Source organism: Lathyrus oleraceus, chromosome 6, assembly GCF_024323335.1.
Source record: "Lathyrus oleraceus cultivar Zhongwan6 chromosome 6, CAAS_Psat_ZW6_1.0, whole genome shotgun sequence".
In the NCBI taxonomy this organism is placed as follows: Eukaryota; Viridiplantae; Streptophyta; class Magnoliopsida; order Fabales; family Fabaceae; genus Lathyrus; species Lathyrus oleraceus.
Genome location: NC_066584.1, coordinates 269,805,664 through 269,832,870, shown reverse-complemented (window position 1 = coordinate 269,832,870; position 27,207 = coordinate 269,805,664). Strand labels below are relative to the sequence as shown.

Here is a 27,207-nt window from a genome sequence, read left to right as displayed (position 1 = left end):
AGTTAAAATAAAAAATTAAAATTGTATTTAAATATTTTAAATTATAAATAAAAAGAAAAAATATTTAGTCAAAATTTATATAAAATATATTTAACTTTGACTATTAACTTTAATACTTTTTACAATTGAATTGTAATTCATTGTATGAAATCTATATTTAAATAGTGAAATTCACAAACTTCAACCAATAATAGTGTATTAAAAATTAGTTTCAAGAATAGAGTGTGTATGTTTTGTTAACACAGATTTTCTTATCTATTTTCATAAGCATTTTTCACATGACATCAATAGTGAGGAAGACAAGCATATCACCAAGAAACACTTGGATTAAGTTTGATAATAATGGACATAGTTCCTTACTTGATGTAGATAAATATGAACTTATGCGTCAAGTTCGTGTCGACGCTCGTGATCTTAGAATTCTTGATCCTATTCTTGCTTATCCTTCTGCCATTTTAGGAAGAGAAGAGGTTATTGTTCTTAACTTGGAGGTATTATTCATTTAACTTTCTCTTATCAGTTTAAATTTTTATTCTAGTTATTATTTGGATGTGTTAAGTTTTTTCATTTTATTATATGTTTTAATTAATTTTTGTTTTCAGCATATCAAGGCAATCATCACAGCTAAAGAGGTTAGTCAATTTTCATTAATTAAATTAAGAGAGTTGTAATATGTTTCTAGAGTTTAAGAGGGATCTTAATTTCATCATGATCATATTTGTGACTAAACTATTTGATTATTAGGTGTTTTTGCTAGACCCAACAGATGAAGATGTTGTCCCTGTTGTTAGGGAACTGCAAAGGAGATTGTTTATCATTGACACAAATCAGGGAGATGATCAAAACAATACTTCACTTGAGGTTGAAGTAGATGAAGATGATGGTATGTTTCATCCTAATTATACCTTTTATTTAAAAAAATGTCATATCAGTTTTTTAAATTAATATAATATTTCATTCAATGAATTATGTTATTTTATAAATCTATTTTTTAACATAAGGATGTGTTTTTATATAGAAAAGGCAGAAAAATTATTTACTTCTATTTTTATCATCAAAAAATTAAATATTTATATTTTAAAAAAATCTAAAAAATAAATTTAAAGTTACTTATTGGATTTCATCTAAAATAAAAAGTAAGACATGATATATTTTCAAAAATTAATTGAATATTTTGGATACATCAAAATTATTAAAGGTTGGTTTGTTTCAGTTTTTTTAATAGTCTAACATATTTTTGTTTAAAAACACTAAAATGAAGTTTTAAATGAAAAATTAGTTTAAATATTTTTTTAATAAAATATTATTTTAGATATTTTATAGTTTATTTATACTTTTTTAGATATTTAAATTTAAAAAATTACTTAAATTTGATTTTATTTAAATAAATTTTACCAATAAAAATATCTTTGAATATATTTTAGAATTTATGTAATTTTGATTATGTCTTAAGTTTTAATAATATATTCTTATATTATTGGATGTGAAAAATATTCTTTAAATGAATTTGAAATTAAAAGTCATAATTATAATAAAAAGTTTACTTTTGAGATTTTTTGTTTTAACTTTATTAAGGGTATAAAATAGTGTTTTTCTTTTGTAATTTTTAAAATGACTTTTATGAAAAACTATAAAATATTAAAAGTTGTTTTGACTCTTTTTGTTATAAATTAAAATATTGGATATCAAATAATATAAATATACTATAGATAAAAGCATAGTCAAAATTAAAAAAAAATCAAAATTATTTATCTCAATTTTTTTTTTATAAAACTTATTCAAGATAATTTTAAATTTAAGTAAGTTTTTAAAAAGTGATATAAAAAGCTATAGCTAAATAATTAATTACTTAGAATATCATTATATAAAAATTCATTCCAATCAAATTTCCATTTAAATTTTTTAAAAGTGTTCTATGTCATTTTTATAAAAGTCATATATAATATTATAAAATTATTTTCTTTTTAAAGTTGAAATAAACAAATATTTTGTTTTTAAATGGATGGAATTCAATTAAGGAATTTATGAAAGCCCCTTTAATATGTCATACTTTTAATAAAAATTCTTATTTTCCAAATATAGGATTTCATTATTTTAATATAAAAACAAAATAAATAAATACAAAAATGAGATAATTTATTGGAAATTGATGATACTTGATTTCATATTATTTTCACTATTGGAAAATTGTTTGTACAGTAGGAAAGGTTGGTTGGGTGAGAGGAGTTTCATGGTGAAGGATGTTGCAATGGAAGTCTTTGTGGTTTGAGGAAGGATAGTGACAGGGTTCGTGGGAGGAGAGGTAGGGGAATCAGGAGAAAGGATGGCAATAAGATTGGTGTGGGGAGGTATAGTAGGGTCCAAGTCAGTATTGTCATTGTGTATGGTAGAGATATTGGGTAAAGTATGGTGGTCATGAATTATTGTAATCTATCAAGATTCATCAATGGTGGAATATAAGCATGTCATTGTCAAGACTGTTATGGAATGATAATAGAAGAAGAAGAAAGAAGAATAAAGAAGAAGGAAGAAGATGAGATGAAATACTATTATATTTGATAGATGTATTACATGTGGCAATGTATCCTTTATATACAACAACCTTATCTCATAACTACCAATCATAATGGAGTAAACTAAACAAACTAATAAAACTGCATTAGCCTAAACCATAATGATTAGTATGATTAATCTCAACAGCCCCTCTCAAGCTAAGCATGGTGAATATTGATCATGCCAAGCTTGGAAATAAATTTGTTGAAAGTTGAAGTTGGTAATGCCTTGGTTAAAAAGTCAGACAGCTGCTCATGAGTAGAGATAGGTAGAAGTCGAAGTAATCCTTGTTGAAGCTTCTCACGAACCAAATGACAATCAATTTCTAGATGCTTAGTTCGTTCATGGAATACCGGATTGGACGCAATATGTATTGCGCTTTGACTGTCACAATAAAGAACAGGAAGTTTGGTACACTTGATGTGCAGTTCCTTCATGAGAACAATCAACCAAAGCAGTTCACATGTGGCGAATGACAATGCTTTATACTCTGTCTCTGATGATGATCTGGAAATGGTGTCCTGTTTCTTTGTACGCCACGATATAAGAGAGGTTCCAAGGAAGAAACAGTATCCTGAAATGGATCTCCTTGAATCAATGCAGCCTGCCCAGTCAGAATCTGAGAAACCAAGTAATTGCAGCTCAGCATTTCTTCGAAATATTATTCCTCTGCCAGGACTGTTTTTCAAGTATCGAATAACTCTGCAGGCAGCATGATAGTGAGCCATTCTTGGATTGTGCAGAAATTGGCTAAGTTATTGTGTGGCATAAGTAATATCTGGGCGTGTGGTGTTAAGATACAGCAGTCGTCCTATCAGTCGTCTGTATGCTCCAATGTCTTCAAAAGCCTTGCCATTGTCAGCGTGTAACTTGACAGATGAATCTGTAGGTGTGGGAGCTGGTTTGGATCCAAGCATTCCTGATTCCTGTAGAAGATCAAGACAATATTTTCGTTGGGACAATAAAATTCCTGCCTGTGAATGAGCAACTTCGAGGCCAAGGAAATACTTGAGTATGCCCAGGTTTTTGATGCTGAAATTTTCATCCAGGATAAGCTTAATGCAATCAAACTCAGGCATGGATGTTCCAGCTAGGATTATGTCATCAACATATACTAGAATGGATGTAAAGTGACCATTAGTTTTCAAAGTGAAGAGAGAGTAATCAGAAGCAGACTGAGTGTAACCTTGCTGTAGGAGTAAAGCTATCAATTTTTCATACCATTTTCGACTGGCTTGTTTCAGACCATATAAACTCTTTTGGAGTTTGCACACTTGGTTAGGCTTGTGACATGTAACACCTTCAGGTATGGTCATGTACACATCTTCCTGCAATTCCCCATGTAGAAAAGCATTGTTAACATCCAATTGATGTAAAAACCAGTTGTTGATGGCAGTAGTTGCAAGAAGAGTTCTGACAGTGGTAAGCTTTGCTACAGGTGAAAATGTGTCAAAAAAATCAAGCCCTTCAATTTGATTGTATCCCTTTGCAACCAAGGCTATGTTTCACTTTGAAAACCCATATGTTACCAATAGGTTTGACATGTAGTGGCAGATCAACTATGTTCCAAGTCCTATTCTTGTCTAGTGCATCTAATTCAGACTTCATAGCCTTGATCCAATGTTCAAACAAACATGCTTCTTTGTAGTTCTTTGGTTCATGTGTAGAAGTGATATTGGATGCAAAGACACAATGACATGCAGATAGAAAATGCAGGGAATCATAATTTGAAATAGGATAGTTAGTTTTAGTTGTACCTGATGATGACTTGACTGCTGATACATCCGATGTATTGCACACATAATCTGAGAGATAATGAGGTGTATGTTTAGCTCTAACAGGCCTGGATTGGATGCTGTCAATAACTGGTGCATCAGTAACAAGTTGAGTGTCATGGTTTTCATCAGTATTATCCAGAGGTTCAGGGTGCAGTGTGTCAATGGTTGTGTTAGAATAAGGCTCATGTTCCTCAGTTGTGGGTTCAATGTTTTGTGTTGGAGCATGTGTGGCAGGTTGATTGTGTGATGAGTCATTAAGATCTTTGTATGGGTGATAAGTCCAGTTAGTGGAATTCACATTTGAGTAAGGGAAAATATGTTCATGGTGTATAACATTTCTAGAGACCAAAACTGTATGACTGTTAATGTCATAGAGTATCACACCCTTCATACCATTTTTTTATCCTAAGAAAACACATTTTCGACCTCTTGGCTCTAATTTGGTTCTGTGCATATGCAGTGTGGACGCAAAAGCAAGAGATCCAAAAACTTTAAGGCTGTGCATATCAGGATGAGTATTGTGCAGTATGAAGTGAGGAGACATATTGTTTAAGACTTGTGTAGGAAGTTTGTTTATAATGAATGCGGCATGTAAGATAGCATATGACCAGAATTCTTTTGGAAGTTTGGATTGAAAAAGGAGGGCTCTCCCAATATTTAGTAAATGTTGGTGTTTCCTCTCCACACGACCATTTTGTTGTGGAGATTCAACACAACTAGTTTGATGGATGATTCCTTTAGATGAAAAAAATTCAGGGATATTAAACTCAGGGCCATTATCTGTTCTAATGATTTTGACATGAAGACTATGTTGGTTTTCTATGAGATTGACAAAATCAATGACATGCTGTCTAGCTTCAGATTTGGTTTTCATTAATGTTATCCATGTATATCTGCTACAATCATCAACAAAAGTTAAAAAATAGGAATGGCCATGTAAAGATTGGACTGCAAGAGGTCCCCAAATATCAAAATGAACCAAATCATAAGGATGAACAACTCTATTATTACTAACAGTATAAGGGAGTTTTCTTTGTCTAGCATAGCTACAAACATCACAAACATCTTTGTGATTAACTTTGATAAAAGGAAATTGAGAGTGTAGGTACAATAATCTGTTTTGAGATAAGTGTCCTAATCTAAAATGCCATAAGGCTTTATCCGGTAAAATGACACTGGCTGCTAAAGCAGAGGTTAAAGCAGGTGTGTGTGTGGCAGGTGGATCATTATCTCTCAGTGTTAGATAATACAATCCATCTTTCTTCTCAGCAAAACCCGTCATTTTCAGGGTGAGTTTGTCCTGTATGACACATTGTGATTTAAGGAAATTGACAGTGTAATTAGAAGATTCACACAGCTTTGAAACAGATAATAAATTTAAAGAAAATTCAGGGAGTAAAAGCACATTATGCACAATGAAATCAGGAGAGAAATGAATTGTTCCAGAGTGATCAGCAACAAGACATTGTCCATTTGGTAATCTAACATTGATAGGAATAATTTTCTTATGTGTATGAAACCATTTGACATAGCTACAAATGTGATAAGTAGCTCCTGAATCAATGATCGAAGAGTCATTACTATTACTATGCATGCAATGATATGTGTTACCTGTTGATGGATGACCAACAACAACTTGGTTGGAAGAAGCATGTGCTGAAGATTGTCCAAGATTAGATTTCTGAAGTAGATCCATTAGAGCACTGAATTGGCCTTGAGTCATAGGTGAATTGTCACTCTGAATGTCAACATTATGAGATGAAGATCCATCATTATTTCCATCTGTTGCCACATTGCTAGCTGAAGTTTGAAATTGTTTCTGCATATGAGGTGGAACACCATGTTTCTTGAAGCAGTTTTCAACAGTATGGTTAGTCTTGCCACAGAATGTGCAAATGCGAACACCATGTTTGAAGGCATTGTTTCTTGTTCCAAACCTCTTGGAATCAGCAGCATTGATCAATGTTTGGGCTTCATCATGTGGAATGGGGAGCTGGAGTTGGCGTTCATGTTGAATTACCATGGAAAATATCTTGTTCATAATTGGTAATGGATCCATCAACAAGATTTGGGACTTCACTACAGCAAACTGTTCATTTAAACCAGTAAAAAATATGATGATCTGCAATAGCTGGTGATGGGATCTTGCACTGCGCATAGCCTCACATGTACACTTTATGCGGCAGGTGCAGGTTGGTAAAGGTAGATATAGATCCAGCTCTTCCCAAAGGATTTTAAGATCAGAGAAAAAAATCTGTAACTGATTTGGTTTCTTGTTTCAAGTTGTAAATTTCTTGTTGCAGCTCAGAGATTCATATTAAATCGCCCTGTGAAAACCTTTCTTTCAAGTCATTCCATACATCCAACGCATTTTCCATGAAAACAATGGACTGTGAGATTGAATCTGAAACAGAATTCATGATCCAAGAATGGACAAGCAAGTTGCAGCGGTTCCAAGCACGCAGAGATGGATCAAAAGAGTCTGATGGAACAGGGAGAGAGCCATCAATGAACTCAATCTTCATTTTTCCACCAAGAGCTCTCTTCATGCTTCGAGCCCATAAGTGATAATTGGAACCGGTGAGTTTGGGAAGAACTGTTACAGAACCAGGGCCATCATTGGGATGAACGAAATACGACGAGGTTTGATCTAAAGCAGGATCAGTTGATGAGGATGAAGCTCGAGAGGGAGCCATGAGAATCGAAAGAATTGAATGAGAGAGATGAAATGAGGTTGGGGAAAGAATTCAGTGAGATAGCAGCAGAAAAAGGATCGGATTGGCGAATGATACCATATTGTAATCTATCAAGATTCATCAATGGTGGAATATAACCATGCCATTGTCAAGACTGTTATGGAATGATAACAGAAGAAGAAGAAAGAAGAATAAAGAAGAAGGAAGAAGATGAGATGAAATACTGTTATATTTGATAGATGTATTACATGTGGCAATGTATCCTTTATATACAACAACCTTATCTCATAACTACCAATCATAATGGAGTAAACTAAACAAACTAATAAAACTGCATTAGCCTAAACCATAATGGTTAGTATGATTAATCTCAACATGAATAGTAGTAAAAGGGAATTGTGTTTCATAATTTTGATACTCATATTTTATTATTCTTAACTTTATTTTATTTTATTTCTCATATAATTATTATTTCTTTATTTTTTTCCAAATATTATCTAAATATAAAATGCAGAGTCACCTTTCGAAATCCGAGCACTAGAGATATTTCTTGAAGCAATCTGTAGCTTCCTTGATGCAAGAGTTGCAGATCTAGAGATGGATACTTATCCTACATTAGATGAGCTTACAACTATGGTAAACATCATGGTTTCAATATTTTATTGTTTCTTTTTTAATTTTTTATTTTTTATAATTATTTAATATTTTTGAATTACTCATTTGTTTAGATTAGTGGTCAAAATTTGGACAAAATTCGTAAGTTGAAGAGTAAAATAACAAGGCTGACTGCTAGAGTTCAAAAGGTATGTCTTTGATCTTTAACAGAAACAAAAACTATAAATATAGCTTCAAATTTATATTTTCAAGTTTTGTATTACCTTATTGGATTTAGCTTTAGATTTTTGTTACTTTCTTAATTGTTTTGGATTAGATTAATCATTTACTCATGCCCAATTTTGAGACAAAACACACTATACATTTGAGAGGATTCTCATTACTACCCTTCTATAATTTTTCAAAAAACTTTATAAAGCTCGAAATTATCTCTATAAAAGTAAGCATTCGAACTCACCTTATTCGAAAATAATCTTTCAGAGTGTGTTTATATCACAAGACAACCTTTATCTTCTTCATTCTCATTCTTCATTTGAAAAACACTCAAAAATTCAAAAATGACAAAAAGTTCATTTTCCATCCAAATCAATTGTTATGACGTACAATATCTCACAAATCATCAAACATACGATAAAGTATGTTTTTAGGCAAAATCGTGTTCATTATCATCTCAATAACATTTTTAGTTTAATCATAACCTAAACGACTAACAATCAGATGAACTACTAACTTGCGATCCAATTCATGATTACGTATACACAACATTATAAATTTTCAAATATTTTCTCTATAATACTCTCCTAACTTAAAATAATATACACATTTTCTTGATCCAATGTTACCACATTTCAACTTTTAAAGAGGTTCTTTATACTCACCACTTCTTTCATAATTCATCACAACAAATGGTTGTCTTCTATCAAAACTAGAATCAGACCTCCTAATGACTATCCCAAAACCTAGTTTAGAAGTTTTTCCAGTTATCCATTAAATCATATGATCACATAACATAATCACCTCTTTAGTGTTAAAATCTTTCCCAAAATCACTGTATGCAACACTGGGCTTAGAAACACCGAATTCACAATACTCTGGTATATTAGATGGGTTGACAGCATTATGATGCACCATACCTACGACCATTGAATGTGAAAGAAACATAGTCAACCAAATATTATACTAGTCCGCAAGGTTCCTTCGTGACAAAGTTTGATAGTTCTGAAAGCTTTCTTCCATAAGATATATAAATCATAGATATACATTACCTGTCATTTAAAACGATTATAATGTTGAAATACAGATTAATTATCTGACTAAATATAATAATTGAATAAGAAGAAAATATTTTGTGTGTGTGTGTGAGAGAGATGAGGGTGAAAAAACGAATTCTTATTAAGGAGATACCCATTAAGGATATATATATATATATATATATATATATATATATATATATATATATATATATATATATTTACATTGATTGAGGTACAAGTAACAAAAAAAAAAGAAAAATCTAAATCTATAATTTGTTACAGACAGAATGTAATTAGTTACTCAACACTTCTATTTTTGTTGTAACCAGTTACCTATATCTTATAAGCGATTGCAGCAACTCTCTTTTTTTTCTCCAAAAGGGGTGTAATCGGTTACAACCCCGTTGTAGTCGGTTACAGACACATTAATTACTCTTTTTCACTTAACATGCCACCTTAATTCATTTACTCCAAGTCTTCAATGTTCATATGATTCTTCAATCTTTTGAATACTTCAATATACCCCGTTTTGGTCAATAAATCATTTATTTCGTCTTAACTTCTACAATACCCCAACCTCATTCCTCCTTCACTAACAAGCTCTCTCAAGTATTGAAACTTCATCTCAATATACTTCTCCCACGTACAATGGGATTCCTAGCAAGATTGTAGCGGAAACGTTATCAACCATGAGCATTATAGCCTCACCATTTTAACTGCACATATCCTTCAACAAATTCATCAAACATACATATTGGCACAAACAACAAAGTTGCAGTATACTCCGCCTTAGAAATAGAGAGTGCCTTAATTGGTTTCTTCTTCGAACACCATGAGATTCGTGTCAAAGCATGCTATCTTTCTAGACCTAAGCTCCACACTTAAGACTCTTACTTAATTGTTAAGTGTTTTCATCATTCTCATTTTGGAATCACCGACTAGCATATTCATACATCTCAACCTAATAAACTCCCATGCCATCGATCTTATGTTTAGAAAGAATCACCATTTATTTTTGATATCTTATGTTGCTAGAAAGGCATCAATCGTAGATAACATATACTTCATATAAAATTAAATTTATATGCATCGTATATGTTAATATTTTTCATATTATAATCTATCATAATCATGTCATCTTTAAAATAGATTGACTTTAGTCATTACTACTTCTTCTTGTGATTAGTTCATATTACTAATTGATAAACATACAAATTTAATTTGTTTTATCAAATACACTAGGTAAGAGAAGAGATTGAACACTTAATGGATGATGACGAAGACATGGCTGACTTATACTTATCAAGAAAGTTGGTATCTGCATTATCACCTATAAGTGACTCAGGCGCTTCATCTCCCACCACAAAATCAAAAAGCGTGGCAACATATCTTAGAGATGAAAATGATGTGGATGAGATTGAAATGCTACTAGAGGTTATACCATTTATTTTTAGCATAAAAGAAATAATCTTCCATTTTAAATTATTGTGAAAAGCTATATTAATATCTGATGTTATTCATTTTGTAGGCTTATTACATGCAAATTGATGGAACTTTGGATAGATTGTATACCGTAAGTCTCAAAGTTATTTTGTTACATATTGTATAACGGCGCAGTTTAGTATCTGTTTATCTGTTATTTCTGTATAATCTTGATTATATATATATAAATTAAAAAATATTAGAATTTTCATTTACAGCTACGAGGGTATATTGATGATACTGAAGATTACATGAATATTCAGGTAACTAACTAGTAGCTAGCAATTTATATGTATATTGGGATTTGGAGAAATGCTATATCACCGTACAAATAAATTTTTAATATTTTGCAGATTGACAACCATCGAAATCAGTTGATTCAGGTGCTATAATATGAGTTTTTTTTCTACATAAACATTGAATATTCATTATTTTTTTCTTTACATAAATTTCATGCTACTAAGTCTTTGAATATTTGTATCTATGCAGTTAGAGCTATTTCTTAACTCAGGAGAACTTTCTCTTGCATTTTATTCACTAGTGACTGGAGTACTTGGCATGAATATTCAATATTCTTGGCAAAAAAAACATGATTACATGTTCAAATGGGTAACCAGAATTAAGTACTATGTTTTATGCAATTTTTAAACATGATAATCAAATTCAAGAATGTATAATATATATTTTTATTTGCAGGTGTGTATTTTTACAGCAATTGCTAGCATTTCTATGTTTCTCGTCATAGTTGCACATGCTCGCAAAAAGGGGTTGGTTTGATTCATGAATAGCTGAATTTGCAATGTGGTGGAAAATGGATTAATTGAAAGTTCCAATTGTAATTTATTTTGGTATTTGTAGGTTGTACTCTTAATAAAATTTGTTATTGAAAATTTAAAGGAGAGATAACTCTATATAGCTTTTAGACTTGGAATCATACACAAATATATGTTGAATCCTTATATATCTTGCATAGTTGGTGGATGTTTTAACATTGGTGAAAATATGGTTTACCTATCAAGCAAAAGAAAAGGCATAATAGAATTGTAAACATCAGAAGTAGAATATATTGGAGCTGGATGTTGCTCACATTTTTTGTGGATGAAGAAGTTAGATGATATTTATTTGTTTTGTAAGTAAAATTCCAATTTACTTTGATAATAAATCTACTATTTATCTTACTAAAAATCTCATCGTGCATTCTAATGTTAAGAATTTACAAATTAAATGGTATTTTATTAAAGACTACACTACTACTAACAAAAATATTTATCACTATTATAGAAAGAATGATTCCACCACATATGGTGGTATGTGATAACGAAGTGTGTCACGGGTTAACATCTGTGGTGAAAATTGGATAGCGCGCTATATTTTATCACGGTTGAAAATTTCAATTTTAGGGAAAGAAATGAAGTCAACTCACTTTTTATCATAGTTGAAAGTTTCAACCCCGCTGAAAATTAGTCAGCCCAATTCTTCAATTTTTTCACGTGCTTTGGCTAATTACATTGAGATCTTCCATCAATATATAGAATATTACATATTTCTAACACAACAACAATAATAACAGGAACAAGAACAAGAACGAGAAAATAAAAAACAAGAACAACAATAACAATAACAACAACAATGACGACGACAACAACAAAAAATCAATAGAATTGTTAAACATTAAATCTTAACAACAACAAAAAAATCAATAGAATTGTTAAACATTAAATCTCAACAACAAAAATTAAATCAATAGAATCGTTAAACATAAAATCTCAATAACAACAAAAACAAAACAACAACAACAATAATATCATTAAAATTGATAAACATTAAATCTAAACAACAACAAAAATAACATTAAATATTTTACCTGACACAACAATAACAACAGATAATATTTCTAACTTGAATTCATGTTTTACTTGCCTCGTTCAAGTTGGAGAAGAGATATGGAGTTTTGATACGCGATGATGAAACAAATGATGTTTTGTAGTTTTGTTTATGGAAGAAATGATGTTTTTGAGTTTGATCTAGTGGAGAAATAGAGTTTCGGAAATGGAAGATGGGGTTTGGAGGTAGAAGATGAAGTTCATCTAAGTTCGTTTTGAACAAAAGTGAATGAACATGGAGCGTTACATATCTTGGGAAAAAATAGGAACACACCACTTTTCACCCCGGTTGCATTTTCAGCCTTGTTGAAAAGTAGCTTTAAAATAAATAAAAATAAAACTATCGGTGATGAGATTAAAACCCATGACCAGACATCACTTTTCACCATGTTTGGAATTTCAATCGTGATGAAAAATAGCTTAAAAATAAATAAATAAAATATAGTCGAATGTCCTTAATTCACTAAGGGGGAGCTTCTATATCCGATTATTTTGTTGTTTATTTTATTGCTTTAATCTTTGTTTTTATTTCGATCAGTTGAGTCTCCTTCAGGGTTGCATTTCTCGGAATAGAGTTTGATTTGATTCATTTTTAGTATGCATAAAACTTTGTTTAAATTTGATCTTGATCTAAATATTTATTGAGAAATAAAATATATTAATGGAACGAAATAATTTTGTGCTTTTGGTTAAAGTTGATTCAAAAGTAAAATCTCAATATACTTTTGAAAATTTGAAAATTTGAGAATTTACAAGATTGATTCGAATCATTCAGTTTTACCCTAAAGTTTTTATCATGATCAAATTGGATAGAAGTGAAACTCAATGATTTGATTCTGATTAAATTTTACACTTAATTTTGATCATTTTCTTGCGAACAAATTCTATTTGATTTGATTCGAATCAATATTTATACATGATTCAAATGAATTTTATTTTTCAAAATTCTTTGTGAGTTATGTGTCATTTGATCCGAATCAAATATTAAACATGATTCAAATCATACTTTGTCTGATCCTAATCAACTGACAATTTTTTCAAAAATTTTTATTTCTTCCATTCCACTTCATTGCTCATTTAATTCAAATCATTTTTTCTCTTGATTCGAATCTAACTACCTTTTTAAACCATTTTGTGTGCTTAATCTCAAACACATATAAAACATTTTTGTCATCATCATTCTCATAACATCTATTATTATGGACATGTTTTCAGTGTGATTTTTAGTGAAAATAAATTTCCTCTATTTTGAGTGTTCAAAGTCTTGATATGAAGTTGTTGCATCTTCAACTACAATTGAGTTCAGATTTTGATAACGAGAGTTCTGAGATTGATTGAAGGATGCACATACTTGAAACTAATCGTTCTTGGATATCTTGTTGAGTTTTTTCTAGCTGTTATCAAGATTGAGGGATTGTCAATGGTGGCGACAAATTCCATTTAAAATAAGTAGGTTCTTCGCTCCAACATTGCCTTAGTAGTAACTGTGTGGAAGACTACAAATAAGGCAGAGAGTTCTTCTCAGATCTTCGAAAAATTTCACCGCTCAAGGAATCACTAGGATCAAGGGGTATATTTCTACACACGAAGGCTTGAAGCAGAATTGATGTTATTGGAGGATTCAAGAAACATATTTGAGTAAAGAATACATATAAGAGGTTATCAAGTTTGGTGTATACAAGTCAAGATCCAAATTAGGAGATTTATTTTCTCAGTTTTATTGTGGATTGATAATGGTATGAACTCTTAGAAATATTTGTCAAATAACAATTGAACTATGCAGGTTTCAATGAGAAATCATTGAAGAATGCACGTAGGCAAAGCGAGGACGAACACCGAAGCATTATAAATCTCAGTGTCATCTCTCTAACTCTTACTCTTGAATTTAAATTTGTAGTGATTTTATGCTTAGGTTTTTCAATTCCATCGTATTATATCCTTTGTTCTTGATAGCGATTTATTACACAAGCATTAGGTTTTGCTGGAATTGGATAACTTGTTAAGCAAGATTGCTGATTGATAATCTAAAAACAAATTGAATTTAGAACTCCACAAATTGAATCATTTTGTACACTTCTAGTGACTACACTAATTGAGTCAATTCATACCAAGCTTTTCATCATTATAATCTTTGATACTTGTGAAACGAACTGTGTTAGCTTGATCAATATTCAACTGCATAATTTTTTGCATCAAACATTCTGCTTGCAACTCATTTTTGAAAACACGATGATTTTGGAAAGCGGCGGTTGAATTTTTTAATTTCGATCTATTCACTCCATCTAGACCGTTTTTCTACTTCCATATTCACACCCAACAATTGGCATCAAGAGTTGGTCTTTTGATTGTGTCGAATCGACATCCAAAAGTTTTTGAATATGTCGAAAGATTACGGTTCTAAGGGAGCGTATAATAGAGCACTAGTTTCCAAAGGAGAAAATTATACATATTGGAAATTGATCATGTATGTACACCTGTTATCGGTTGATAAAAAATTGTGGTGTGCTGTCACCTAGGGACCATTTATTCTCATGGGCGATGACGAAATTGTTAAACATCTAAAGCTTGGGATGATGCTGAAATAAAAAAGGCTTCATATGATTTTAAAGCGAGGAACATACTTATTTCAGCACTAAGTGCTAAAGTGTTCTATTCGATTTCACATCATACGAGTTTTAAAGGTATGTGGGATCCTCTCCAAAGTCTATACGAGGGAAAGAAGGAAATCAAGGATTCTAAAATCAATATGTTTATAGAGGAGTTTGAACTATTTTTTATGGAATCCGGAGAATCTGTGGATTTTATGCATTGTGGTTAACTAGGTTGTATTGCTTACTTATTGTGTCATAAAAATTTGGTTGGAAATATATAGGTGTTAGATCATTTATACGAATACATATCAGATTAGAGGGACACACAAAAACATTGGTCATGCAGTTCGATCAAATTGTCCATATCTACTACTATAGTTTCATATTATCGATTTATTTGTATTACACATTTTTAGGGTTTCAATGTTAAAGTATATATAAAGATATTAATGATCCAGATTACAATAATACCGTTAAATCGTGTCTTGTTCACTTGACGTTACCTATAAGTCAAACTTAACAATTAACAATAAATTTGTACACCACTCCCGGAGGTGGAATTACACCAGGTTCTTGCTTTTGATTATATAATTATTATTTTTCAATTTGGTTGGTATAGAACTTAACATATATCAATATAGGGGGAACTGGTTATATTTAAAGATAAAAAACTATATTTGCATAACATAATGGTTTATGACTTGTCTCATCAATTGTAATGCAGCATCAACCCTTAAAATTCTGTTAATTCAGTGCAATCAAAATACCAACTTGTAAGACCTTTATCTGGAAAAAGGGCCAGTATGATTGGGCCTCTAGCACCCTCATCTATTGCCATTGTACCTTTATGTTAGTTGATGAGACAGTGCATACAAAGCCATGATGAACACACCTAGAGTAGTACTGGTTTTGAAGGAACACAGCTTATCAATATGTTGGTTGAGATCAGTGCATGCAAAAGCCATGGTAAACAACTTCATGAAGAGATCCAAGTTCCATTTGATTCTAGTAAAACTCATCCTGCTGCATTAGTGAAGGAGACGCTCATTTTGTTATTAGTTTTTGTAACTTATTATTTGGGAGGAACTCCTTCCAATGTGAAGGAGAGACAATGTTATCAATATTTAATAAATAAAATAAGAATAATTCAACTTTTTTTTAATTATAGAAACATATTATCTATGGATTTAATATGTACTTTTCTAAGGTTTACCTTGTTTGACTTGCGTAATATATGGGTTTGTCTCGGATATTTTTAAAGGGTTTACCCGAGTTTCTCCCTGCTGAAATTCACCAAGTTTTATTTGGGAAACAATAACAATAGAATAACACGTCTCATGCAGATTTATCATAAAAATTTATAGGAAAATTCACAGAAAATAAATATTTCTTATAGTGAATTCATGACGGCATCATTTATGTCGTTCATTAATGTAAGCAAAATTGTTGATATTTATAAATTAATTTTTTTATAAAAATTATTTTATAAATGAAAAAATAATAGATTTTTCATTTTTCTGTAATGACAATTTCAATTATATTATAGTTATACTATGAAATAAACTTCTTAATTTACAACATCTTTATTATGATATAAGTATTATTTTTTACAATTGTAATTTAAACATTAAAAAATTCATATTAAAGCTGCATAAAATTAGATCAACTAAGAGTTATTTTTAATAAGTTATCTATGTAACATCCTATTTTTCATTATATTTATTGTTTTTTTTTTGAAAATTGTACTCAAAACAAATGTGTGACTATTGTGTGACTTGGTTAAATAATATTGGTTGGCCAAATGACTCCAATCACAAGAGTGAGGTGAATTGTGTGAGTTTGAAAAACGATATTCACTTACAATTTTTTTTATAAATGAAATTATTTAAAATAATTTTGTAAAACAAACAAGAATAACCAACGAAATAAATAAAGAAATGAAAATCAGAGTAAATAGAGAAAGATATAAAGAGATAAGGGTTGTGAGAATTGCGCCAGAATTTATATAGGTTTGGCAAACCACTTGTCCTACTCCAGTCTCCAAAAATTTCCTCTTGACAGTTTCAACCATATGAGATATTTTCACAAGTTATGCAAATGAGCCTTTTTACAATCAAATAGAAGTTTTACAATGGCTATCCTCCGATCAAAACACGAAATTTTACAACAAAACAATCTCTAAACCATATAGAGTTTTTATATCAGGTTGAGCTCAAGACCTCAACATAGATTTTGACAGAAAATCTCACAAATCAAACGAGAGTTTTTACATCAGGCTGAGCTCACGAACCAAACATATATTTTCACGTACAATCTCACAAACCAAGCAAGAGATTTTACAGGTTTATCTCATGAACCAAACAATAATTTTGCAAGAGATATTACACAGAAAAAAACCTGACTTGATATTTTTTACTCTTAAAATACTAAGGTAAATTAGTGAAAAAGAAGGGAGAGAGAGAGAGAGAGAGAGAGAGAGAGAGAGAGAGAGAGAGAGAGAGAGAGAGAGAGAGAGAGAGAGAGAGAGAGAGAGAGAGAGAGAGAGAGAGAGAGAGAGAGAGAGAGAGAGAGAGAGAGAGAGAGAGAGAGAGAGAGAATGTGTATGTGTATGTAGAAATATATTTTCTACCGTGTTTTAAAAAATGAGGAGAATCCCTTTATTTATCAGAAAAAACTTTAGCTCAAAAAGATAAATATCAATAGAAATTTAAATGTCATAATCGACTAATCCATATGGTTAATTGATTATGAGTTTCAAAATATGACAACCTTAATTACTGAAAAGGAAATCCTACAATGGATAGTGTCTTAATCGATTAGGAGCGTTCTTAACTAATTAAGAAGCTTTATGTCTTACTTTAATCAATTTATTAAGGCACCTAATCGATTATGCATTGTATACACGCTTCATAAATGATTAGGAATATACTTTATCAATCCCACAATCACCTTGATGGTTCAACTATAAGTTTTAAGGTGTTTTAGAAAATTTATAGGGATTCGAAACACTTTTAAGTGAGTGTGTGCATTGCCTTAGCAATATAAGAAATACTATAATATATTTACAATACTCTGATCACTCAGACACAGGTCAGGCGAGCTTCCACACTTTCTCTCTTTCATAATCTTTGAAGCTTCAAGATCCCTTGCTAGATTCATCATTGATTCACTACTTCACATAGGATTTGACTTCTTGATAGAGCATCTTGAGAGATACAATAATCAAAGATTTCTTAACCAATGATGATCAAGGATTTCACTGAATGTCACTTGACATTATGTGTTTATTTTAGAAGATTGGCTATAACCTCTTAATCTCACAAGCATAACATCATGATCATCTTCATATATTATCTTGATCAACACTTAAGATGAAGAATTTACATCATAATATGTTATCATGAAAACCATTAAGAACATTTGATTATTGTAAGCTCTGTACCTACAAGCACATACATTCATAAAAGTTAATTATAAGGAATTTAGTTGTAAGGCAGTTGAAATACTTAAATGAACTATATAAAATAATTTTGAGGATTTCAAATAAGTCTGGCGACACTGAAAGGGTGTGTCGCTCTCAGTTGAGAAATCCGTGTAGCCGTGCTAAATAAATATTCTCAGATGAATCATTCGGGCAAGCAAAAGTAGACGAATTATCCATCTAAGAGAGTCTAGCACGCTACGAAAGTAGGTGTTGTAAATTTTTGTCTATTTTCTATAATTCACATTTGCTTTTCTCATATTTGATTCAAAGAGGCAATTGGATACGTTCAATAGGTAATCATGTACCTCATGTCTTATCTTATATTTATGTTAATTGTATTCATCAACACTAAAACCCCATTCTTTAGATTGCCTTAGCTTTACATTTCTAAAGTAAAAATCAGTAATCAAACAATATCTCTTTGTGGTTCGATATCTTTTATACTACTTCACATTGTCGTGCACTTGCGGCTTGCATCAACTTTTTGGCACCGTTGCAGGGGAGACAATTTTTGATATTGAAGTTTTATTCTAGCCCAGTATAGACTAAAGCAACTTTTATCTTTCTATTTTTCTATTGTATGAAAAGACCCCCCCCCCCTCCTACCAGACGATATACGTCAAGAAAAGGATAATCAAGAAAATGTTAAACAAATGATGCAGCAGCTTATGCTTCATATTCTGCCTCGTCTATGAGGTGATATGTTAGTTCTCTCTTTGCCCTCTCTTTCCTTATTCAGAAACATTGGGGACAATATCCGGTTAAAGTTTGGGCGGTGGGGTGTTTCCACTTTTATTTTTATTTATGCCCTTTTATTTTATCACAATTTATGTGTTTGTCTAAGTTGATATGTTTTTAGTAGATTTTTCTTTTTCTAGTTGTATATGCAATGCTTTAAAGATTCTCCCAAATTTTGATTCGTTTTAAATTTTTTTTCTGAAGTTTTGATTTCATTGAGTAAGAAAGTATATGGTAATTTAGGGCTGAAAGGCTAAGATTTTGGGCCCTAGGAAAAATCGATAATATAGGTATTGTTCGAACACCCAATTTTTTTCCAAATAGGATATCAATTTGACTCGTTTTGTGTTATAGTCTTCGAATTCTGAAAAGTATATTATAATAAGTTCTACAAAAAATAGTGTGTCATACTATAGATTCGCACGCTATACTTAGTTAGTTGAGAAAATAAAGTAATAAAATAAAGTTAAATTAAAAAAGTGGAAGTAAAAGGCAATTGTACATATTAAGTTGGATGACCCATACCTGATTATTCAACCTAACTGTGGTTGACACCCAATGTCGAAAAATAAATATTATTTGAATAAATAGAAGTTGGCCGGAGTAAGTCGGGCGTAACCTAAAAAGGTCACCCCTCACAAAAGCTAACCCGCTCATGTGTTGTAAATAACAAATAAATCATCAATTAGCTTTGTATAGTTTGTGATGATTATCCATATTTCATTGCCTTAATTTGATTGTTAAAAGAACGAAAGAAGAAAATCGATAAGTGAGACTTAGGTACAAAACTACAATTTGAACAATATCTAATGATGGAAAAGTTTGGTCTGTGTTTACATGGTTAGTGTCGTTACAATGCCTATAGTGTTGATCTAGTACAGGGGAATTTGATCGAATGGAAATCAGAAATAATTTCATGTATGAGTACTATTCATTTCTATTTCATAAACTTTGCATGCTTCATTATGTTGTCCTTTTTTATCTTTGTGAGCTAAGTTGCTTAAGGACAAACAACTATTCAAGTTGAGGGGAGTTTGATAATTGTGATTTATATTGCGTATTGTGTTTTTTTTATCAGTATTTCTAATGCTTATTTCCTTGTTTTATTCTTCTTTTACTGGTTTCTTATATGGTTTTATGTTTTCAGATAATAAGAAGTGCCAAGAGTCTAAGTGGAACAGAAAAGGATTGAAAAATGCAAGAAGAGGAGTCCCCTAGTACATAAAACCCGTGGCCAATATGGTTGGGCCATGTCAGCTAGCACAGTCCATGTTCGCACTGTAAGACCCTAATTTTGGCCCCAAGATCCCTCATGGCATCATAACATTGCATTTGCAAAGCCTTAAGGATCATGAGCATCTTGGTTCCCTTTGCCTTTGGGTGGGACCTCTTGTGAGTGGTTTGAGATCACCAAGCATGCTTGAATTGTATATCATTGCTTTTCTCATTTTATTTACTAACCAAAAGCAAAAAAATATGTCACTAACATTTCTTGTTTGTAGCTTGAGCAATCACAAGGTCTAAAAGCTTTTAGGAGATCCTTTGTGCAATGAAAAGGTCAAGAGGAGATGAAAGCAAGCATGGTAATGGTTCCCAAAACTCCCATCCATCAAATATGTCTCCCAAGTATCTCAATTCAACATTTTGATCAAAGTAAGTCAAAGGGTTTGAGGTTTGTTTCCCAAGGAAACCCTAATTCATCTGTTCATCAACTGTGCCTTGCTCTTGAAGCAACCTCAACCCATGGTCAAATACAATCAAGGGAAGTTCTATAGTTTATCATTTCATGCATATTTGAACTTATTTGAGTGCACTCAATCATCAATTCATCAAGGTATGAGTTGTGGACTTGAGAAGTTGATCAGTCAATTCATCTGACTATCTTGAAATACACTGAGACCTAACTTTTTATGTGTTGGTCAAATGGATATGATCCCAAGAGAAAAAATGTTCTTAAGGCCAATATGAACAACTTTAATATTCATCAAAATTTTATTTGAATCTTGGAAGATCATCATCCATTTCAAGACATTATAGGTCATTTTGACTGAAACCCTAAGTTTGGGTCAACTTCCCAAGCACATAACTCATTCATTTTTCATGATCTTGAGGTGGGACCAAATGCATTAGAAAGCTTATTGTGTCTAGTTCAAATGTCATGTTGAGAAAAATTTCAAAATCTCAAAAGAAATACATGTGATAATGCAAAACATTATAGGTCACTTTGGGCCAAATGCATTGAAATGTGAAAAAGTCCAACTTCAAGTGCCCATAACTTCTTCATTAAAATCCAAATTATGCAAAATTTAAGTCCAAATTTATTGTATTGAAAAGATCTACAACTTTCATGTTGAAGATTTTATCATTTGGAGCTTGCATCATTGAGACACAAGGGCTTGAACATTGGCCAAATTTGGAAACTTCACATATGCATGTTTTGCACCCTACACTTCAAGCTCAAATTTGACTAATTTCCAAGGCCCAATTGGAATTTTGATCAACATAGCATTTGTTCCTTATGCAACAAGCTTTCTAACCATTACTCATAAGGTAGCATTTGGAGTTTGGAAGAACCATTTTCGAAGACATGAAGAATTAAGTGCATTTTGTGAAATTCAATTCAATTGCCATGCATGAGCTGATTACACTTGATGTACACGTCCATTTGCATTTCACATGAACTCAGCAGGTTATTTCAGCCTTCATTGGGCCTTCCACATGATCACACAAGACCATGCAATGCAAAATCCATTTGGCATGCACACGAGTTAGCTCATGCATTCAGCTCTCTCCATCTATAAATCCCTTGCCATAGCTCTTCAATTCTCCAACCTGAAGGCGCCTGAAATGCTGCAAGATTGAATCCCTAGGCATACCTAAAGGAACAACTCCATTTTTCTCCAAAAATTCAGATATGAAATTCAATTACATTTGGTTGAATTTTCAGATCTAAAGTTCCTAGACCTTCATCATTTGATCTATTGAAGTTTCTGTTTGCAAAAGGAACCAAAGAGAGTGACTCAATTCTTCACAATCCAAAGGTTTTGCTCGACTGAAATTTGCTTCGAATCTCATTATAATTTGCTCCATTTGCCTTGATATTGTGTTGTCTGAAGTCCTCTCTATAGAGGCATCATTATTGTGTGCTTAATTGTTAAAATTGAGCAAGTTCAGTTGAACACCACCAAACTTCCATCTCTGATTTCTCTCTTAATAGGAATCTAGAGTGGAAGTGAGTGGCATAGGAGTGATGTACATCACTTCACCTTTCGAATGGTGCCTGGATCGTTGATTTTAGTTAGCATTTGAACATCTGTGTTTTTTTATCTTCGCCAGAGCTCACCGGAGAAGACGGTGGCGCTGACCACCGTCTCTTTTCCAGATCAAACATGAGCCGTTGGATGCATTTCCCAGTTTATATCACAACCATCAGATCTTATGACTTTTGATAACGCGCCATGTGATTCATTTGACTAAGGACTTTGGTAGGCGCGCGCTGATAGCCCTTGGATGTGCCAGCTCAATTAATGAGCCATCATCCAACGCCTCTCCTTTTTTCATATTTTCTTATTTCTGATTTTATTTTCTTTTATTTCTTTTAATTCCATTTTATTTCTAAAACCCATATCTCTTTTATTATTGGTCCAAAAAATATGGGACCAATTGCATTATTTCTCTTTTAATTTCTAGTTTCTAAAAATGACTTTTAATATTTTTTATTTTATCATTTGCTATTTTTTAGTAATTTTCTCTTTTCTGGTTATTTTTAATTCATTTTAAATAGTTTTTGATATTCAAAAAATACAAAAATATTTTCTCAACCTCTTTGAATGATGTTGGATCTATGAAAAATATTCTCATCAATTTATTAATTGATTTGAGATTTATTTGAGATTTTAGTTCAATTAGGTTATTTTTCTTCATTTTTAATGGATTAAAAATAGTTTCTGAACTTTAAAAATGCTGAAATTTTTTGTCAAACTTTGTTTGACCTTGTTGAACTTGGGATAATTCACTTGGACTTTTCAAAGTTGATTTGAAGTGAATTTGAAGTTTGACCTTTCTTTAATATTTTAATTCAAGTTTATTTTCAAATATTAAAAATGCCAAAAATATTTTGCTTACTTCTTGACTTCCAATCTTCATCTCACTTCTGTTTTTTATGGGTTGACCTTGATCTTCCCTATCTTTGGTCAACATTGGTAGATTGGTACATTCCATTTCATCTAATTCACTTTATTTTCTTCATTTCCATTATCTTCATCTTCTTCTTCTTCTTTTCTTTTTTGATCAATGAGTTAAAGGTTGATAAGTTAACATTGATTAGGGAGGTTTAATCTTCCTTGATTCAAATCTAATTCATCTTGATCAAATGATCAAGTGAACGGCTTTGCATTAAGGATAGATTGCTTCTTAAATCATGCAAAGGACTTAAACCAATACAAGATTATTTCTCATCTTCTTTTGGCATGGCAAGTTGTTGGAACTTGGTTCACTGGTCAAGACTTCTAACTTGTGTTGTTGCCCACATTATTATTGACCGGCCTCAGATAGTTGTGACTTCTACATAAGTCCAATTACGATTGCTTAACATAGCGCTAAATTTGCCTTTTGGCACACTAACTACTAACACTAATCATTAACTATTAACATTTACTTTTTACTCTTTACATTTATGCAATTTATTATTCTTCTACATATTATTCATTTGCTTTTTCCTTTGCTCACTTGAGCACATGTTTATGTTAATGCAATTTTCCTTTTGCTCAGTTGAGCACATAATTGTGTATATATCATTGTGTTTGTGTTTTGTTTTGATTGTTGTGGACCAAATGCAAAGAAATGAACAAATGGACTTAGACTTTAGGACTTTCCCTATGCAAATTTGGAGTCAAAGAGCAACGAGGCATTGGGCCTTTAGAGTGCTATAAATGTTGAAGAGAACTTTGAAAGGACCAATTTCTAAACTCATTCTTGTTCATTCTTTGTTTGTTGATAGAACTTTTTGATGTGTGTATTCTTGTGCTAGGATTCCAACATTGAGCCAAATTGAGGAACCATTGCCATAAGTTTCTAAGAGAGAGAGAGATCTAAAAGCCATTGGAAGATTCCTAGGAGGTTGTTTTGATTGTGTGCTTGATTGCTTGAGTATTTGCTTATCTTGCTTGCATATTCCAAAGGATGGGATCTACTTGGATCATCAATATGATCTCAAGAGAGGAACTCCATTTATGGTCTTACTTCTTATCCCTTACCTCTTGTATGATTAGGACTTTAGCCATTCTTCTTCTTCCCTCCACTCTAACCCAAGCCAAAACTTCTGTGCAAACATTTAACACTTGTTTTCAAACAATAGAAACCTAAGCCTTATGCTTTTGATTTTCAAACTTTTCATAACACTTATTTTGAATTGAACCTTTAAGTCAACTTTGACCATACTTTGTACATACCCTTTCATTGGTAAATATAACCCATTCAAACGTCTTTTTGTGGTTTCAATGGCCACTTTCTTATCAAAACTTTTCATAACCTTTAGCTATTAGGTTTGAGTTATCCTTGAGGTAGATATAATACTCACCTATATCCTTAGTGATGGACAATGAGTCTTCCATGCTTATTATAGGGTTAACCCCTCACTAGCATGTTGAAGCTATCCTCACATGGTGGATTTGTGGTTTTGGGTTGAGTTTTCTCCCTTGGATAACAAAAGACCTTAAGGCTTTTGGACCAATCAATTCACCAACTTGTTTTGAGATTTTTACCCCGAACTACGAGGTTTTGATCCTAATCTTTTTTAAGATGGTACGTAGGCAATGGGTTCATCCATCCAAACACAAAATGTAAATAAACTTGTATATTCTTTCCTCATCTCTTCAATCATGTTTGCACAAATAAATTTTCACAAAATACCAACCTTACAACCAATATGAGAAGGGCTCCCTATGAGAACCTAGGATGTTTTGGGTGCTTAAAACCTTCTCATTGCATAACCAACCCCCTTACCCAAATCTCTGACATTTTTACTAGTTTTTAATTTGATAAAACTTTTAGGTTTTTGTTCGCTTTCTACCCATTCCTTTGGATAAATAGAAGTGCGGTGGCAACTCGACTTGTATGGTTTACCTTGGATTTAGTCAATATCTCTAATGGTAACGAATACCCCGCTATAGAAAAGTGGCGACTCTGCTGGGGAAGTCATTTGCCTAGTGGGTTTTGCCTACTTTTCATATTGTGTTGTATTGTATTGTATATTGTTTGTGACATATTTTTGTGCAATTTGGGATTACTGTATTATATGTAATGATTGAATTACTTGAATATTAATTCCTTGTATGCTTGGTGATCTTTGTGAGATGAGTTCTATACCCGAACTCGAGTGCACTTAGGATAGGAGAATGTCATAGTCTTGTTGACTTGTGTGGAGTTATTCCTTAGCAAGTTGACTTGCAAGCCCATTCACTTGGTGGAGGTCATGTTGGGATCAATAATGTCACACAAGTAGTTGTGGTTAGACATTACTCTTTCCAATATAGACCTTAGAAGCCAAGGACCTTAGTTTACCAAGCCCATCTTGGCCTATTCTTAGGATGTAGTGCGAAAGTCGTTCAAGTGTAAGATTTGATACGATTGTTACGCGATACTACACTCATAAGAGTCTCTCTTGAGAATATTTTTGGAATACGAGTAGTCGTTTCTCCTATAATATCCGAAAGATGGGATGATGACTATGGGAACCTCTTGTAGAACATGTTTGGCAGGTTTAAACCCTAGTACACTCCCTTTGGGTGGTTCTTAATCGAGACTCCATGCTCGTGACTTGCAACAAACCCTTGATTCATGGTTGATCCATTCGTGTATCCTTAATATCAATGGAACTTGGGTGTTGATGAGGTGTAAACCATAATCCACCAAAATGGATGATTGATATTAAGGATGACACGAGCCATCCCATGACCTTTGTTTGGTGTGCTTTGCTTGATCCTTGAGTGTGATTGTTGCATCCATGCATTCATGCACCCATTTGCATCCATATCATCAACAATAAGAAAATTTTCAAGGAACTTAAGAGGTCTATTTGCAAATTTTCAAACATGGAAAGACAAAGAAGGAATACGAAGAAGTACAGTTTCAGACAACCAGACTTGAAAGAGCTAAGGAATTTGACATCCTATGTATTAGATCCCTTGGGTTTCAAAGCTCGTTTTGAGAAGCTTCTATCCATTCTGACTACTCAAGTGGACGAAGGATTGATGAGTGTATTGGTGCAGTTTTATGATCCCTTGTACCGTTGCTTCACTTTTCCGGATTTCCAGCTTTTGCCTACACTTGAGGAGTATGCCCACCTTGCGGGTATACCTATTCTAGACCAGTTGCCGTTCAGTGGCTTAGAGAGTATTCCTGCTTCCTAAGAGATAGTTGATATGTTGCATATAGATGAATCTCTGGTTGGTGCGCATATGACTACCAAAGGTGGAATTCAAGGTCTCCCTTCTGAGTTCCTCATTGCTCAAGCTATTATGTATGGGAAGGCCATGAGTGAGGACGCCTTTGAGGCCATATTTGTACTTCTCATCTATGGGCTAGTGTTATTCCCCAACATCGACAAGTTTGTAGATGTGAACGCTATTAGGATTTTCTCCACTCTTAATCTCGTTCCGACTCTGTTGGGTGACACTTACTTTTCTTTGCATATGAGGAATGCAAAGGGTGGTGGTACCATTGTGTGCTGTTTGCCTTTGTTGTACAAGTGGTTTATTTCTCACTTGCCGCAGACGGTCGCCTTCAAGGAGAACAAAGGATGTCTACGGTGGTCCACGAGACTTATGTCTCTCACCAATGATGATATCTTTTGGTCCAACCGTGTGTATGATGGTGTGCAGATTATCGACTCTTATGGTGAATTCTCCAATGTGCCTCTTCTTGGTACATATGGTGGGATTAACTACAGCCCTATTTTGGCACGTCGTCAGCTTGGGTTCCCCCTAAAGGATAAACCCAATAACGTTCTGTTAGAGGGTGTGTTCTTTCAGGAGGTTAAAGATCCCCAAGGCTTGAAGGGCAGGATGGTCCGCGCTTGGCGCAAGATCCATAAGAAAGGAAGGAAGGAGCTAGGACCGAAGAACTGTATCGCTTT

The 27,207-nt window shown here is 32.5% G+C and overlaps 1 protein-coding gene across 1 annotated transcript; it reads left to right on the top strand.

The window, feature by feature from the left end:
• The first annotated feature begins 206 nt into the window (after positions 1 to 206).
• LOC127093165 (magnesium transporter MRS2-I) lies at positions 207 to 11,475 on the top strand. Its single transcript, XM_051032067.1, has 11 exons — positions 207 to 491; positions 603 to 632; positions 745 to 883; positions 7,542 to 7,663; positions 7,756 to 7,830; positions 10,138 to 10,329; positions 10,424 to 10,468; positions 10,596 to 10,640; positions 10,731 to 10,760; positions 10,867 to 10,986; positions 11,074 to 11,475. Exons 1-11 carry the CDS (start codon positions 279 to 281, stop codon positions 11,152 to 11,154), a joined length of 1,092 nt encoding a protein of 363 aa, XP_050888024.1. The 5' UTR covers positions 207 to 278; the 3' UTR covers positions 11,155 to 11,475.
• Positions 11,476 to 27,207: the final 15,732 nt, after the last annotated feature.

Excerpts from the sequence above, each read along its gene's own strand:
- LOC127093165 (XM_051032067.1), top strand. The coding sequence starts at position 279 with ATGACATCAATAGTGAGGAAGACAAGCATATCACCAAGAAACACTTGG. Across the intron at positions 7,831-10,137 it reads TGACTGCTAGAGTTCAAAAG|GTAAGAGAAGAGATTGAACA; the intron begins GTATGTCTTTGA and ends CAAATACACTAG. Across the intron at positions 10,469-10,595 it reads CTTTGGATAGATTGTATACC|CTACGAGGGTATATTGATGA; the intron begins GTAAGTCTCAAA and ends TTTCATTTACAG.